Source organism: Triticum aestivum, chromosome 2A, assembly GCF_018294505.1.
Source record: "Triticum aestivum cultivar Chinese Spring chromosome 2A, IWGSC CS RefSeq v2.1, whole genome shotgun sequence".
Classification (NCBI taxonomy): Eukaryota; Viridiplantae; Streptophyta; class Magnoliopsida; order Poales; family Poaceae; genus Triticum; species Triticum aestivum.
In genome coordinates, this window is record NC_057797.1 from 675,961,466 (window position 1) to 675,975,911 (window position 14,446).

Sequence of the window (14,446 nt, forward strand, 5' to 3'; positions counted from 1 at the left end):
CTGGCTCACTCTGCTAGATAGGTCACTGGCCTTGTGCGACTTATCAAAATTATCGCAGTTAGCGTCAAATAGGAACCGGTTTCTGTCTGTCCCTCTTAAAAGAAGAAAAAGGTGCTCAACATTGGTCACAGCCTAGTAACTCATAATTATTTTTCATATGTTTTAGATTTTATTATTTAGCAGAATTTTAAATAAATGTCGAATCATTTTACATACCGAAAAATCATACTCCCTCCGTTCCTAAATATAAGTTTTTTTTAGAGATTTCACTATGGACTATATACAAAGTAAAATGAGTGAATCTACACTCTAAAATATGTCCATATACATCCGTATGTAGTTTGTAGTGGAATCTCTAAAAAGACTTATACTCCCTCGGTTCCTAAATATTTGTCTTTTTAGAGATTTCAAATGGACTATCACATACAGATGTATATAGACATATTTTAGAGTGTGATTCACTCATTTTGCTCCGACAAATATTTAGGAACGGAGGGAGTATTTAGGAACTGAGGGAGTATATTACAAAATGGAAAGTGTTCATGTATCATGATATAATTTTTAATATATTTGAAATGAATTATTCATATCCTGTTTAATACTTTTATGTACGGAAATATATTCATGTTTTAATAGAAAAGATGATTTTTTTCTCTAGAAGACTGCATTTTTCATAAGAAATATCCATGCACATTTCAATATATATTCTAATACTTTGAGAAAAATCGTTCATGTATTGGCCATACAACATAGGAGATTATCATGTTTTCGAACCTTACAACACTAGACTACACCCTTATAAGATTGTGGACATTGCAAGCATGCTCTCTCTAAAATCATATGATCTTGGTCGCTAAATACATAGATTCATAACTTCTTGATTTCCTAAGAAAAACTATTTATGCTACATGACCAGAGAAAAATTAAATCTATGAATGTACCTACCAGATTCTGGAACTTATTGACCACATAATTATTATGATGGGAAGCGGCGATTTAGTGTCTAGGTGCATCTGGGCGTGAGCAGTAAATTCAAATAAAATAGTAGAAGAATTAAAAAAATCTGAATTTTTTTGGCATTGAATATGCCCGAGTGCGCTAGGTGTGTGCAAAAATTCGTGGTGAAATGACATTCAAAGATCTCTCGGCAAAATAAAATTCGGTTGTCAAAGAAATTTTTAAAAAGAGCACTGCTTAGACTTGATTTTGTCTTTGTTACCGATATCTCCCCGAATGCCAGTTAACCACGAAATTTGCACGCATCTAGTGCACTTGAGCATCCTCTATGCCAAAAAGTGCATTTTTTGAATTATTTTTATTTAAATTTACTGTCCATGTGGAGCAAATGAGCATGTGGGCTCAGTGTAGAATTACCGGCCATGATGATCCTTCCCGAAGATAAGAGTGTTCATTTATACCAAATAAATATATTCACATAGCATATAGTGTACTAAATTTCAGAAATACTTACACACCATACTAACTGCATCTACTTGGCAACACTTCGAAAACAAGTTCCAACTCGATGCATTGGAAGAACGCAAGTCGGTTGGAACCTAGGCTACACTACAACACTCATCAGTAGGTAACACTACCAGTCAGCTGTGCCAGAACAGGTAGTCCAATTAGAGCCCATCCAACATTACTTAGAGTTCAGAGTTGGTCGCCGACGGCGAGAACGGCGGCGGCACCTGATCAAAAGAGTCGAACACGTCCGGGGGCAGGTCGTCGAAGAAGTTGTCCCGAGTCTCGACCTTGATGCCATCACGCGAATACTCCATACCGAAGAACGGCATCATCATCGGCGCAGGATGCAGAGGCGGAAGCAGGTCGTGGTACGCGAGATCATCCATGGCGCTCGCTCCGACGAAGCCGGGATCGACGCCGCATCTCTCCGGCAAGCCCGGGAATTCTAGCAGATGGTAGGGATGATGATAAAACGACGACTCTGGGGCTAACTGGTAATAAGCTGCGTTCGACGAGCTCGCTTCTCCTTCGGTGGTGGACGGTGCTGCTGCCTGCAGCGGCAATGGCTCGAAACTGAGGAATCCAGAGCACATCTGATCATGCGAGATTCGCGCGGTGTCCTGGTGCTCCATGGGCGGTGCAGCCGGGAAGCTTTGGCCGCCGGAGGAGTTGCCCACGGACGGAACATGATCATGGCAAGAACCCTGGCGTTCAAAATTCAGAGTTTCAGACAGAGAAACGAGTGCGTGCCGAGCAAGTTCAGTAAATCTGTGAATGCATTACAGTAGATAGATGACAATTTTATCTGAAGAATGCGAAAGGTAAACTGCAACTTTGCGAGTACGTACTCACCATGGCGGACTCGAGAGAGGATGCGGGCGCTTTGGTGTTGCTGCTCCTGGTCTTGCTGGGCCGGGCGCGGAGAGGCGCGCGCAGCAGCCTGGCGAGCCGCTTCTGGCGGGTGCTCCAGAAGTTCTTGACGTCGTTGTCCGTCCTGCCCGGCAGGTAGGTGGCGATCCTCGCCCACTTGTTGCCGAACTGCGCCTGCAGCTCGATCACCACCCGCTCCTCGTCGGCGGAGAACTTGCAGCCACTTCAGCAAAAAAAATGTCAGGTTGCAATTGCACTGCCGTTGTGAATTCTCAGCCAAGGTTGATAGCGCAAGTTGCAGAGGATAACACGATGCTGTGCACATCACTGTCGTTGTCTCTCTCATCTGGCCATTTTCTTGTTAACAGTTCGTTAAAAGATGCATTTGTTGGTAATCATCTCTAGTACTCCCTCCGTTCCTAAATATAAGTCTTTGGAGAGATTTCACTATAGACCACATACGGAGTAAAATGAATGAATTATACTCTAAAATGCATCTAGATACATCTGTATGTGGTCCATAGTAAAATCGCTACAAAGACTTATATTTAGGAACGGAGGGAGTAGAAAACAATCGTTGTCACTTGCTGTCTCTGTTCTTGCCGGTCAGACAATTAGTGCCGGGCAAGGGTCATTGTTAATCAGCGATGAAAACTAGGGTAAATTGGATTATACTAGCGCTGATGCAGCCTGACTTCTTAGAACGTGCGCACATACACAAGTTCAACCGAAGCACAGCGCGATTGAACAGTGCCAAGAAGAAGAAGAAGGAGGAGGAGGAGGAGGAAATGGATAGAAATGGCGGTTGCTGCATGCGTACGTCTTGAGGTTGGGCCGGAGCTTGTTGACCCAGCGGAGGCGGCAGGACTTGCCGGTGCGCTGCAGGGCGCCTTTGGATCGAATGGAGCTCCAGTCGCGCGGGCCGTGCGTGCGGACGTGCTCCAGCAGCACCGCGTCCTCCTCCGCCATCCACGGCCCCTTCCGCACCGCCTCGCCGCCGCCGTCCCGCCTGCCGCCCCTCCGACGGGCGGCGCCGCCGGGTGCTCGCGCCATTGCCCTGCCTGATCAGCCGATCGAGAGGAGAGAAGACGGCAGACGCAGCGCGTGCGAGTAGTGCCCCGCAAGAGGCGCGGCCCTTTCTGTAACTTCTATGGGGTGTGGACAGGGGGTGTAGCGGTGCGCGTGGCGCGACGGGGAGCGTCGGGCGGGGATCGGACGGTCGGGCTTTATTCGAGAGGGGAGCGGGCGCACGACCTCGCGGGTAACCGCCTCACGCCCCCACCCACGAACCCCGATTTCCACGGCCCTGGCCTGGCCTGGATGCTCTCTCTGTCTAAACTCGCCACTCCGCGTGCCTTCGTGCGCAAGATCTTTTCTTGCAATTGCAATCATCGTAGCGGAAGAGAAAGTATAGCCGCCTTCCGGTTATTTCATTTCAACCAAAATTCATTTTTCCTTTTTTTAAAGAAATTTCTGCATGCCATTGGGTAAATGTCAAATTACAGCATGTACTCGTGGAAATCACGAGACATGGAGGGAGGATATATTTGTAAAAAGAACCACGGAAAATTTAGCTGCAACAAAGCCCTTGGAGTTTTTTTGCAACCGTCTTCCTTGCCGCTTGTCGTCATCAGACACCAAGGAACATCATCGCCAATTCGCCATGTGCGCTTTGTGAGTCGAGGAAGAGGCCCGCCACTAGGGGAGCCATAGTCATTGTGGCATATTAAGTGAGGACCGTCTCCGTGCTTCTCAAATCTCAAATCCGTTGCATGCCTAACATTGACACCACCCTTCAACCTTGTTCTCAGGCAGTGGCGGAGCTTAGTACAAGTCAGAGGGGGTCGTGCCCCCCTCCCAGCCCTAGATAAAACAATGAAGAAAATTTACTATGCATGGCTTAGATAAGTAAAAAAAATCAATTCTTTGCCCTCCTAGTTGTTCATACTTTCGCTTTGCCCCCCCCCCCCCCCCCCCCCCCCGAGATTCCTGTTAAGCTCCGCCACTGTTCTCGGGCCTTGCCATCACTCAAGACACTAACTGACAGCACTTCAAACACTGGGTTAGTCACCAAGGAGTAACGGAATCTCTCGACAGCACCATTGGGGGTGTTGCCAAGATGGGTGTAGGATCATGGAAAAATAATTCCAATTGTGCTACCATCAAAACACCACTAAGAGACATGCTAAACCTAACCCTAACTACAACAAATGCAAATAGGCTCCACCACCTCGTCATCCGAGTGGTGTCCGGAAGGGGAGAGAACTCACAACCTCACACGTGAGTGGCCTCCCTTAGAGCACTCCAACTGAACTGGAAAATATGCCCCCCCCCCCCGCGTCCGCGACGTGCCCACGGACACGAGACATCCATCCCCTATATTCCCACCCCGGCAACCACACCCTCATTTTTCAAATTCTCAAATCCATGACGTAAATTAAGCCTTGTCCAGATCTTCGGTTGCTAAGCTCGAGGAACACTTTGGCAAGCTAGCATCTTGGGCAAAACTGAGATCATTTGAACCTCTTGATCATTAGAAGATGCATCAGGCTGACTTGTGGGTTTATGTTGATGAGAGTGTGATGTATTTTGCTGCTTATCCTTCAGATAATATTTCATCAGCAGGGGAAGGAAGAATGGACTGGTCAGTCTTGAGCCACCAGGATAGCCTTCCACATATCATGTTCCTCCCTTGAGTGGTAACTCTTTTCTAACCTTAGAATCCTGAACCAATTTGCTTAAGGGACTCTGTCATCTACAGGAGTCCATAGGTTGATAAAACAGGTTTCGTGAACCGTCGTCATTAAATTATATGAATACACTTAACAATGAATATAACACACACACACAAAAAAAATTTATTATGAAAGAAAAATTCATAGTTCAAACATAAAATTGGTTCGAAGGGCACAAAATTCAGTGATTTCCACTATGAATTTACATATGTTCCACAAGTCCATTGAGTAGTGCATGTGCACCTATGTATCTCGAAAATGCGGTGCATCTCTAGAAACTTCACAAAATGATCTGCATCTTGTTTCGGGAGGCGGACATGTATTCCAGGCTTCTCAAAATCATGTGTGTGGCTGCCCTTCGCCCGTGGCATTTTGTTCTCTCTAGTACTCCGGTTGAAACATCCTCACCACAGTGTAGGAAAATTTCTCCATGGCCTCAATGCATGTACTCTCCTCCCATCCGGACATACTCATCAACAACATATGGATGCTCATCATCACCATCATGTCAGCTTCTCGTCATCATTGGTGTCTAAATCGAACGAATCGATGAACTCTTTGAATATGTAGTCATCAAGTTCCTTGTAATCAAAATCATCATCCGACGAACTCGTTTGCCTACAAAATGAGTAAAAGAATCTACAAAACACAGCTCGGATATTTCATCGAACACATAGCAAGCGAGGTGTATGTCCGGTGTAGTAGGACATACCGGCGTGGTGCTCGTGTCTGGCACGGCAAGGATGTCCGGGAGAGGTTTGGGGCTCGTGGTGGGGACATCGCGGGTTCAACACAGCGTCAGAGCTTGGCTACGGGCATTGTAGAGAGAAAGAAGAGAGGAAGATGGCATGTAGGGCAAGGGTTGAAGACGATTTGAAGGGGTTTAGGATTAATTTAACCTGTTAGATATGATGTTATGTACATGTCCGGGCAGCCCAAATCTGAAAGGGGGTGGGGCGTAGTAGGGGTCCGACTGGAGATGCTGTACCCCCTAGCAAAGCACCAAAGCAATCATGACCCGTTTAGCCCCAACCATGCTAATTGTTGTGCCGAAAGAAATTTTTGCAAACCAACCTATGGTTGGATGGTTAGGAGAACAGTGATATCCCTAGCCCATCAGGATTCAAGTCTAAACTTGACATTGGTGCTCGCATTATTCCTGAATTTATTTCAGGCATCCCGCGATGTTCTTCTCAGTTTCTCAAAGGTGCTCAAGGGTGTGCATGTGTGAGTTCATACGGGCGAGTGTATGCTCGTGTATACTATGAGCAACTTCAATTATACTGTGTTTTTCTTAAACATCCTTTACCTCTATTAAAAAAAGGATTTCACTAAAATTTAGGACCCTCTTAGCCGTCGAACATTCTCTAGTAGGGGGGGGGGGGGGATATTTAGAACGATTTTGCTGACAATTTTAACCGTGAGGGAATGCTAATTTCTTCAAAACCACATTTGCTAGGAGGAAATGACAAGAAGGTATTTTTCGTTTAAAATTGCCACCATCTGATCTCGCGAAGCAACTGTGAGGAAACAAACCCCTTTCCGGCTGACATTCGTCAGATAACATCACCAAAAAAATTTAAACAAGCAGTTTCAGTTTCAATCTGGGAGACGAGTACAATGGCTATATTCCAGAAGGCAGGATCAAAATTCGAGTAAACAAGCTTTCGCTACAAAGTTACTCCTACAGAGTAGTAGTACAGTACAGATGTGATTATTGATTTGCATCTCCCAAATGTGTGATCATGTGAAGCAATCTTGATCCTCACATGGAAACTCTTGCCGCTCTAGCAGTAGATCAAATCCATGGCAGTACTGCTACTCGCCTCCCTCCACCCGGCGAGGAGGAACTCTGCTCCACTTCCGGATCCTCGCGCCCAAGCCCTTCATCTCCTCCACCTGCAGATACAGAGAACACAGACGCACGGTGTAAAATTTGCCGCATCCAGATCGAGAATCCGTCACACGGATGCGGGGGGTTTTGGCTCCGGCGACTTACCGATCCGACGCCCGCCGCGGACACTCCGGCGGTGACGGTCGTGGCGCCGGCGCCGACGAAGAGCGAGGCGACGGCGAACGCCCTGAACGGCATCGTCATGTCGCTGCCGCCCTTGCCTCGCCGGAACCAAACCAGCGCGCCGGTGATCTGGGCCGCACTCGCTCCAAGCCACCAGGGCCATGCCTTGCCCTTCTTCCCGCCGCCTCCACCCAGCTCATCCATCACCGCCGCCGCCGCCGCCGCCGCTAGGTTATTTGGGGGACACCACAGCTCGGTGGGAGTTGCAAACTATGCACACACTGAAACACACAAGGCTCACCGACACGTGGGGTCCTTGGCAGGCCGTGTCATGTCCATCCACTGACGTGTGGGACCCGTTGCCAGTTCACCCCCAACATAACGGGGTAGGCTCTTCTCCCCCACCTCTCAGTGATCACCAGTAGTGCCATTCCCCAATCCACACCTCAACCGCCCAGCTTCCATGGCTCGGAGCAACCCGGGGCTTCTCCTGGGGCTCCTGCTGCTGCGGCTCACCTGGTGCGTGGTGAGTCGTTGATCCGATCCGATCCGATTTTTGTGCAGGTCGATTTTGTTCGTGTTATCGTTGATGGAGTCGCTGCGATGGGGGGATTTTGAACCAGGCCGTGGATGGCGGAGGCGTGGAGGAAGGGGGCTTCGTGTTTCCGGTGGTGGTGAGCACCTGGCCGTTCCGGGAGGCGGTCAGGGCGGCGTGGGACGTGGTGAAAACCGGTGGCGCAGGGGGCTCGGCTGTGGATGCTGTCGTCGCTGGCTGCTCCGCCTGCGAGGAGCTCCGCTGCGATGGCACAGGTCAGTTGCTTGCTGCCGTCCTTCTCTGTACAATTCGTCCATGTGTGCCTGTGATGGGGATTGGTTGTGGCCTGTGGCTTGTGGCATGGTATCATTTCAGTCTCAGTGGGAGCACTGGGGTGGATGGCGACGAGAAATGGACATACCTGCTAAAACCGATATTTATAATACCGAAGTTACATTTCGTTCCGGGGAGGTTGATTGATATGATATTTTTCCGGTTGCAACTCCCAGAGGCTTGCTTACATAGAAACCAGGGATTCTGACCAATTATTCTGTAAGCAAGCCTATAAATGGGTTTGCATACAAGAAAAAAATAAAATCTCTGATGAACATACTTGCAGGTACCAGACAGCAAAATGATATGGCAACTCAGAAAATAAATCAATAGCTCAAATAGGATTTTATTCGGTGTTTCAATACTTTTTTTATGGTGAGAACCTTAAGCCTCACTACTGGATTTTGCAAGCCTACTTAAAACAATTCTGGAATAAACTTAATTCTTTAAATTTGTCGATAACATCTATTATCAGAAGCGCTATTTTACACTAATTTAAAAATCAAGTGTACTCTTTATTGATGTATTGCCCTGGAGATCAGTACTTCTTGGAGCTTAATTTAACTATGAGAAAATTATGATGGATATCAAGAGTTAAGTCTCAATAATCAAAAGATAAAAAACATTGGTCAATCCAGCTTGCCCACTCAACCTATTTACTAACGTTACCAATTCACTCATTTATTTATCTCTACCTAACATCGTAAAAACTGAAGACAACGGTAAGTGCAGTTGCGGTTATGCCGCAGATAAATATTAGCAATTAAATGATACTTTGTTCTGAAGTACTCGCCTGTTGTTCCCATTGCCTTGTGTTTGAATCCATTAATATTCTCTATGCACTAAATATATAGCAGAACCCCATGATTGTGTGTTTGCAACTTTTTTAGTTTCACAACTTGCCTATTTTTGGTGTGTATCTGAATCAACCATAGTACTGGTTTTAACTGGTTTATAACTTTATGCAGTTGGTCCAGGTGGAAGTCCAGATGAGAACGGTGAAACTACCTTAGATGCTCTTATCATGAATGGGGTAAAAGCTGCTTTAACCACTCAAGCTACAGTATATGCTGATGTTTATGTTGCGGCATTTATGGTGGATGTATTCTTTTTTGCTTAAGAAAACTGGCAGAAGACAATGGAAATTGGAGCTGTGGCTGCCATGAGATATGTGAAGGATGCAATTATGGCAGCAAAGTTGGTCATGGAGCATACCGGGCATACTCTTCTTGTTGGAGAGAAGGCGACATCCTTTGCAATTTCAATGGGTCTTGCAGGACCAACTGACCTGAGTTCACCAGAGTCAATTGAGAAATGGTCAAATTGGAGACAGAATAATTGCCAACCTAACTTTTGGAAAAATGTTGCTCCTGCTGGCAACTGTGGTCCATACCATCCTATAAATATACCTAAGGACCCTGTTAAAAGTGCTGTATGGGAGGATCAAGGAATCACCTGTCAGGAATGGCTCCAAAATGATAATTTACTAGAACCGACAAGCTCCCATTTCAACTCTGTTAATCGCCACAACCATGACACAATCTCTATGGCCGTCATTGACAAGGTACCTAGCGCGTTTATAGGAAAGTCACTCTCTATTAATATGAAACTAAACAGTGTGCTTTTGTTGAGATGGGTCATGTAGCAGTTGGCACATCAACTAATGGTGCTACGTTCAAAATTCCAGGAAGGTAAGCATCTTGCCTCTGTTAGGGAATTTGAAATATTGACATTACAATTTAGTTGGCCACCTGTTTTTTGCTAAATCAGTGATCTGTCTATCGAATGCATCTGCAATAATGTATGAAAAACTGCTGTAATTATTTTTTGAGGGAAATGACTGCAGTAATTCTTTTTTGAGGGAAAGGACTGCAGTATTTAGTTGGCGTTGTATCTTCTATATTCGAACTTCTGTCTGAGGGATAATAACAGCCATAGAACTCACCACTGCCGAATCCTCTTGTAGTATTGATACTATGCGCTGGTATATTTGCAAAGTCACTAATGTGTGGCGAGTCTTGATGATGTTGTTACTTTATTTATGGCTGGATAAAAGCTAACAAAATAGATGGTGCATAGTTGGATGTTACATAACCTCATTAATAGTGGGACTAATATGTCTCAGTATATAGGTTTACAATATTTATCCTAACTGGATTATGACAGACATATTTTTGGTTTGTCCAACTTATATTTACGTAGAAATACTACTTGAAGCTTCCTTTTGATATGTATATCAACTTCTGAAATACTCTGGTATCATATATCAACTCCTGAAATACTCTGGTATTGTATATCAACTTCTGAAATACTCTGTATATTTTGACAACATAATGACGTTGGTGTCATGCCACAGTTTTCCCTTTTTCGATGTTGTGGAAGTGGAACAGCTATTTACCTCTTGATAGGTAGTACTGACTAATCATTTGCTTCCAGGGTAGGTGATGGACCAATACCAGGATCTTCTGCATATGGTGATGACGAAGTTGGGGCTTGTGGAGCTACTGGTGATGGTGATATTATGATGCGCTTCCTTCCGTGGTAATTGAGAAATGATTTTGTTAGAAAACTTATTGTTCTTCTTTCCCACAAACCATACTTTTTCTTGTTTTGACCCCTAACTTCATTAGTCACTAGCAAGCTGTTATTTTCTCTGAACTCACTTTAATCATGCACCTATTCCCCCTCTGTGGTCTTACTTGGAAGTTACATCCTAGGATATGATGGTATTCAACCATGTCCATATTCTAATTTGGTTCGAAGGCTGAGTAATCTAATATGAATTTTAGCTTATGGTTTTTTATTAGTAGCCCAAGTTAAGCAATGGTCCCATGAACTGCGATGTTTTTTTTATTTAAACATTTATGTGATGTTATTGCAGTTACCAAGTAGTGGAGAGCATGCGACTTGGAATGGAGCCTCGAGATGCTGCCGTGGATGCTATATCAAGAATTGCTCGTAAGTACCCAGATTTTGTTGGTGCTGTATTTGCGATTAACAAGAAAGGAGTGCATGCCGGGGCATGCCATGGATGGACCTTTCAGTATTCTGTCAGGAATTCCAGCATGCAGGATGTGGAGGTCATCACAGTAACACCTTAACATAGGCAGATCCTTGTTAAAACAAAAAGGCTGATTCGCCAATAAGGTGTATTCCTCTATGTCAAGTCCTCTCCATTCACTCCCATGGTAATGCAACAATACCATGGGGGGCTTGTTCTCGAGTCTTATATTGGACAGCAGTTTTCTATTGAAACTGCCATGTTATATAATGGTAGTAGACTCATTGAATGCATGCATTGTAGACTTGTCGAGAAAATGCTGGAATTGCTTATTGTCAACTTTTCTCTTGCAATTACGAGTTTTAATGTACTAGCCAGGTGTACTTCTTTAAGTCATGTTCAGAGTTTTTGTGTGGAATAGGTCATCTTCAGAGCTGGTAAGGGCATATAATATTTCACGTACGCTTTGTCAGCTTTGAAGATTCCCAGAAAACCTCCTCCTTTGTTGTTGTTTTTTGCATTTGGTTTATTCCGCACGTTTTCTCCTTGATCAACCTAAGTTTGTTGGCAGTATCGAGTTGACACCCATTTCTCTATGAATATAAATATGTTGTCTTGTTGTTTATTTTATCAATCATTGTGTCTTGCATATTTATCGCCATAATGCAAGGTTGTCAGCATTGTTGATTAAGCGAGAAAAAGGTTATCTTTGATGATGGTCGTGTTAGGCAGCAACTATTGTTGTTTATTCTCTGAATATGCTTTTGTTGTCGAGGATGCTGTGCACTAAATTGCACCTTTGTTTTTCGCCTGAAGACCTCAGGTTATTGTGATCTTGTTTGCAGGAGATGAATGCGTGTCGCTTCGGGTCGCGATCATGTTTGCACGAAATGAATGTGTGCAAGCCACCAGGACAGGGAAGAAACTTGGATAATAAACCCATAAATAAGAGCATTGCTGTTTCACTACATGCATTTTGTTAGAAAATCGGCTCCCAGTTGCATTGTTTGCGTGATGGTGCCTGGCCCGTTACCGCGCCCCCCGAGCTTCCGAGGGGCCACCCACTCTTTCTCAGGGAACAACTGGAATAATGGTACTGTTGTGGATTGCTTATCCGGAGAGAGGTCCCCGTCGACGCTATGGGACACATGGATCAAACAGGGCAACCGTTCGAAATGATTTGAACGGAAAATACCACATGACAACCGTTCGAAATGATTTGAACGGGGTGACTAGTCATTTTTCTCCGTTTTCCGTGTGTTAAGCTGGATGAGGGTGACCGTAGTCGTCGCTTGCATACACCGTCATGGCAGGACCACAAACAAAACCCACCCTGTACCAGCACCATCAAGTGGACTTGGAAAATAGTTATCCACATCTACTGCGAAATAAGCACTCGGTTGAAAAACTAATCTTTAGTAGTAGGTGCCACATAAGGAGACTATTAATCCTCTCGAGACCGACCCGTCTCTGCGGTTTGTTGGTGCGAAAGCTCCGCCATAGCCTGATAGCTAGGACCCCCGGCCACGTCCTTGGTCGTCGTCGTGAGAAATAAAGATCTCTCTAGCTCTGCCCCGTTGTGTAACATGCACCCGCAAGGCGGAGCAACAAGTTGATAAACGCACTGAGAGCAATCATTAGAGGCAGGGGGTGTAAACTAAGCGCCATCAACAGGGTAGAGATAAGAGAGCGTCTTCTTCGCCGAAAAGAAGGCTATATATGCAAGCAACCCCCCAGCTGCAGCTCCACAAGGCAAAGCAACAGCACTTGCCCAAGCAAAGCAACGAAGGAAGCTACCTCGCCCGTGGAGTAGCTAGGGAGCACACGGCGACCCAGTTGCTGCTATCTTGCTCCGTGGAGAAGCGAGGGAAAGGGAGGGAGGCCTGCAAAGCCGCGGCAAGTGCCGAGAAGCCTGGGCGAGGAGAGATTTGACGGGCGAGAGGCGAGGGCGTGGAGCTGGTCGAGGAGGCATGCTGATACTGGAGCTGGGGGCGTGCATCATCCCAATGACGCTCATCTTCGTGCCGCTCCGGCGGCTCGTCCTGCTGGTGGCCAAGCTGCAGGAGCTGGAGGAGTGCTTCATGCGCCCCAGGCCGCCGCCCCCGCACATGTCCGCCGACATGTACGGCCACATGTCCACCCTCCACACCATGGCCATCATGGTGTGAACTGTGAAGGAAGGAGGTTCGGCCGGGGCTCTTTCGCCCTTCGCCGTGCGGTGCGCGCTTGCTCTGCTGCCGGGGGAGGCGCGCCATGGCGGGGAGATTCTTCTTCACCTTCGTAAGGTTGGATTTTTCTTAGGATTGCTGATTCCCAATCATTGTACGTAGATCGTCTCTCTGTAAATACCTCCTCTCCTTCTTGCTATTGTCATTGTCTGTTCAGGCATACTTTTTTTTTTTTTTGCGAAATGTTCAGGCATACCATCTTGCTGTCAGAAAAGAAACAACAAATACTAAGCACTGTGGTTCAGGCATTGTGTGCTTTCAACATGTTTCCAGGCACATGAGCTGCAGCAAGCCTGCGGGCAAACATATTTTTACTGAATTACTGTGAAAATTGAATGAAGTGTAGATTTTTCCAATGCCAGATGTATGTGTTTTTATATCTATACAGCCAAGGTTTTGGCTACCGGCGAGAAACGCGGTAACCGTAAAATACCGAGTGAATGCCGTTCAAAATTTACAAATGAATTTCGAACTTAAATTTATTTGAGCTAGTTATATATTTGTATTATACTCATATTAGAAAAAAAAAGATCGCTCGTGTCGCTCTGGTTGGTCGGGTCATCTCCAACGCCGGCCCCCAGAACAGACATACATTTGTCCGCTCAAGTGTCCGGACGCGTCTGCCGATGGTGATACACGAGCCGGCCATCCAATTCTCACCGTTAAAGTTGGTCCACAATACAAACAAATTCAGACAAAATTCATGCAAACATGGCGGAATTCATTCAAACGGACTTAAATTCAACATATTTTAAATAAACTGGACGATATTTCGTTCGTTCAACTAATAAAACCTAAAAAAACTTAACTAGCTTGTAGCGGACAGTGAATGGTCGGCGGCACCTTCGTCGTCGTCTATGTCGTCGTGGTCAGAGTGGTCCTTCCAGCGGCAGAAGGGTGCGGGGGCCCTGGCCAACCATTGTCTGGCGCTCGCGAAGGAGCCGCTCCTGAAAGGATCGAGATGGACCTAGATGGGGGGGGGGGGGGTAGGTGCAATTATAATTTTTAATTATTACTTAGCAGTTTTAGACAATAATGCGAAATATGAAAGTGGGTCCAACAATTGCAAGAGCGATTCCAGAGCTAGCAGTATAATCAACAACAACAAATAGATAGTCAAATTACAAGGAAGGACTTAGGGCTATGGATTACCGAAACTCCAGAGACGAGGATGTATCATGATGTTCACTTCCTTGAAGGGAACCTAGTCACCATTGAAGGGATGTGTGTTACTATGAAGGCACACCAACACCACGAAAG

General features: G+C 45.7%; 3 protein-coding genes across 9 annotated transcripts; 1 reads left to right on the forward strand and 2 right to left on the reverse strand.

The window, feature by feature from the left end:
- Positions 1 to 1,428: 1,428 nt before the first annotated feature.
- Positions 1,429 to 3,699, reverse strand: LOC123185882 (probable transcription factor MYB58). The gene is made up of 3 exons (XM_044597695.1): positions 3,158 to 3,699; positions 2,320 to 2,560; positions 1,429 to 2,171 (listed from the first exon to the last, which is right to left on the reverse strand). The coding sequence occupies exons 1-3, from the start codon at positions 3,388 to 3,390 to the stop codon at positions 1,647 to 1,649; spliced, it is 999 nt and encodes a 332-aa protein (XP_044453630.1). The 5' UTR covers positions 3,391 to 3,699; the 3' UTR covers positions 1,429 to 1,646.
- A 2,964-nt stretch (positions 3,700 to 6,663) lies between these two features.
- Positions 6,664 to 7,389, reverse strand: LOC123190140 (uncharacterized). Its single transcript, XM_044602737.1, has 2 exons — positions 7,072 to 7,389; positions 6,664 to 6,971 (listed from the first exon to the last, which is right to left on the reverse strand). The coding sequence occupies exons 1-2, from the start codon at positions 7,291 to 7,293 to the stop codon at positions 6,891 to 6,893; spliced, it is 303 nt and encodes a 100-aa protein (XP_044458672.1). The 5' UTR covers positions 7,294 to 7,389; the 3' UTR covers positions 6,664 to 6,890.
- Positions 7,390 to 7,477: 88 nt separating this feature from the next.
- Positions 7,478 to 11,922, forward strand: LOC123190139 (probable isoaspartyl peptidase/L-asparaginase 3). 7 transcript variants are annotated; one of them, XM_044602732.1, is made up of 8 exons: positions 7,478 to 7,615; positions 7,713 to 7,899; positions 8,926 to 8,990; positions 9,090 to 9,521; positions 9,590 to 9,648; positions 10,394 to 10,498; positions 10,839 to 10,915; positions 11,804 to 11,922. In XM_044602732.1, exons 1-8 carry the CDS (start codon positions 7,553 to 7,555, stop codon positions 11,890 to 11,892), a joined length of 1,077 nt encoding a protein of 358 aa, XP_044458667.1. In that variant the 5' UTR covers positions 7,478 to 7,552; the 3' UTR covers positions 11,893 to 11,922. The 7 variants fall into 7 exon arrangements, with proteins under 7 accessions (XP_044458667.1, XP_044458664.1, XP_044458665.1 ...); XM_044602729.1 differs by lacking the exon at positions 11,804 to 11,922 and having other exon boundaries at positions 10,839 to 11,301; XM_044602730.1 differs by lacking the exon at positions 11,804 to 11,922 and having other exon boundaries at positions 9,603 to 9,648; positions 10,399 to 10,498; positions 10,839 to 11,301.
- The last annotated feature ends 2,524 nt before the right edge of the window (positions 11,923 to 14,446 follow it).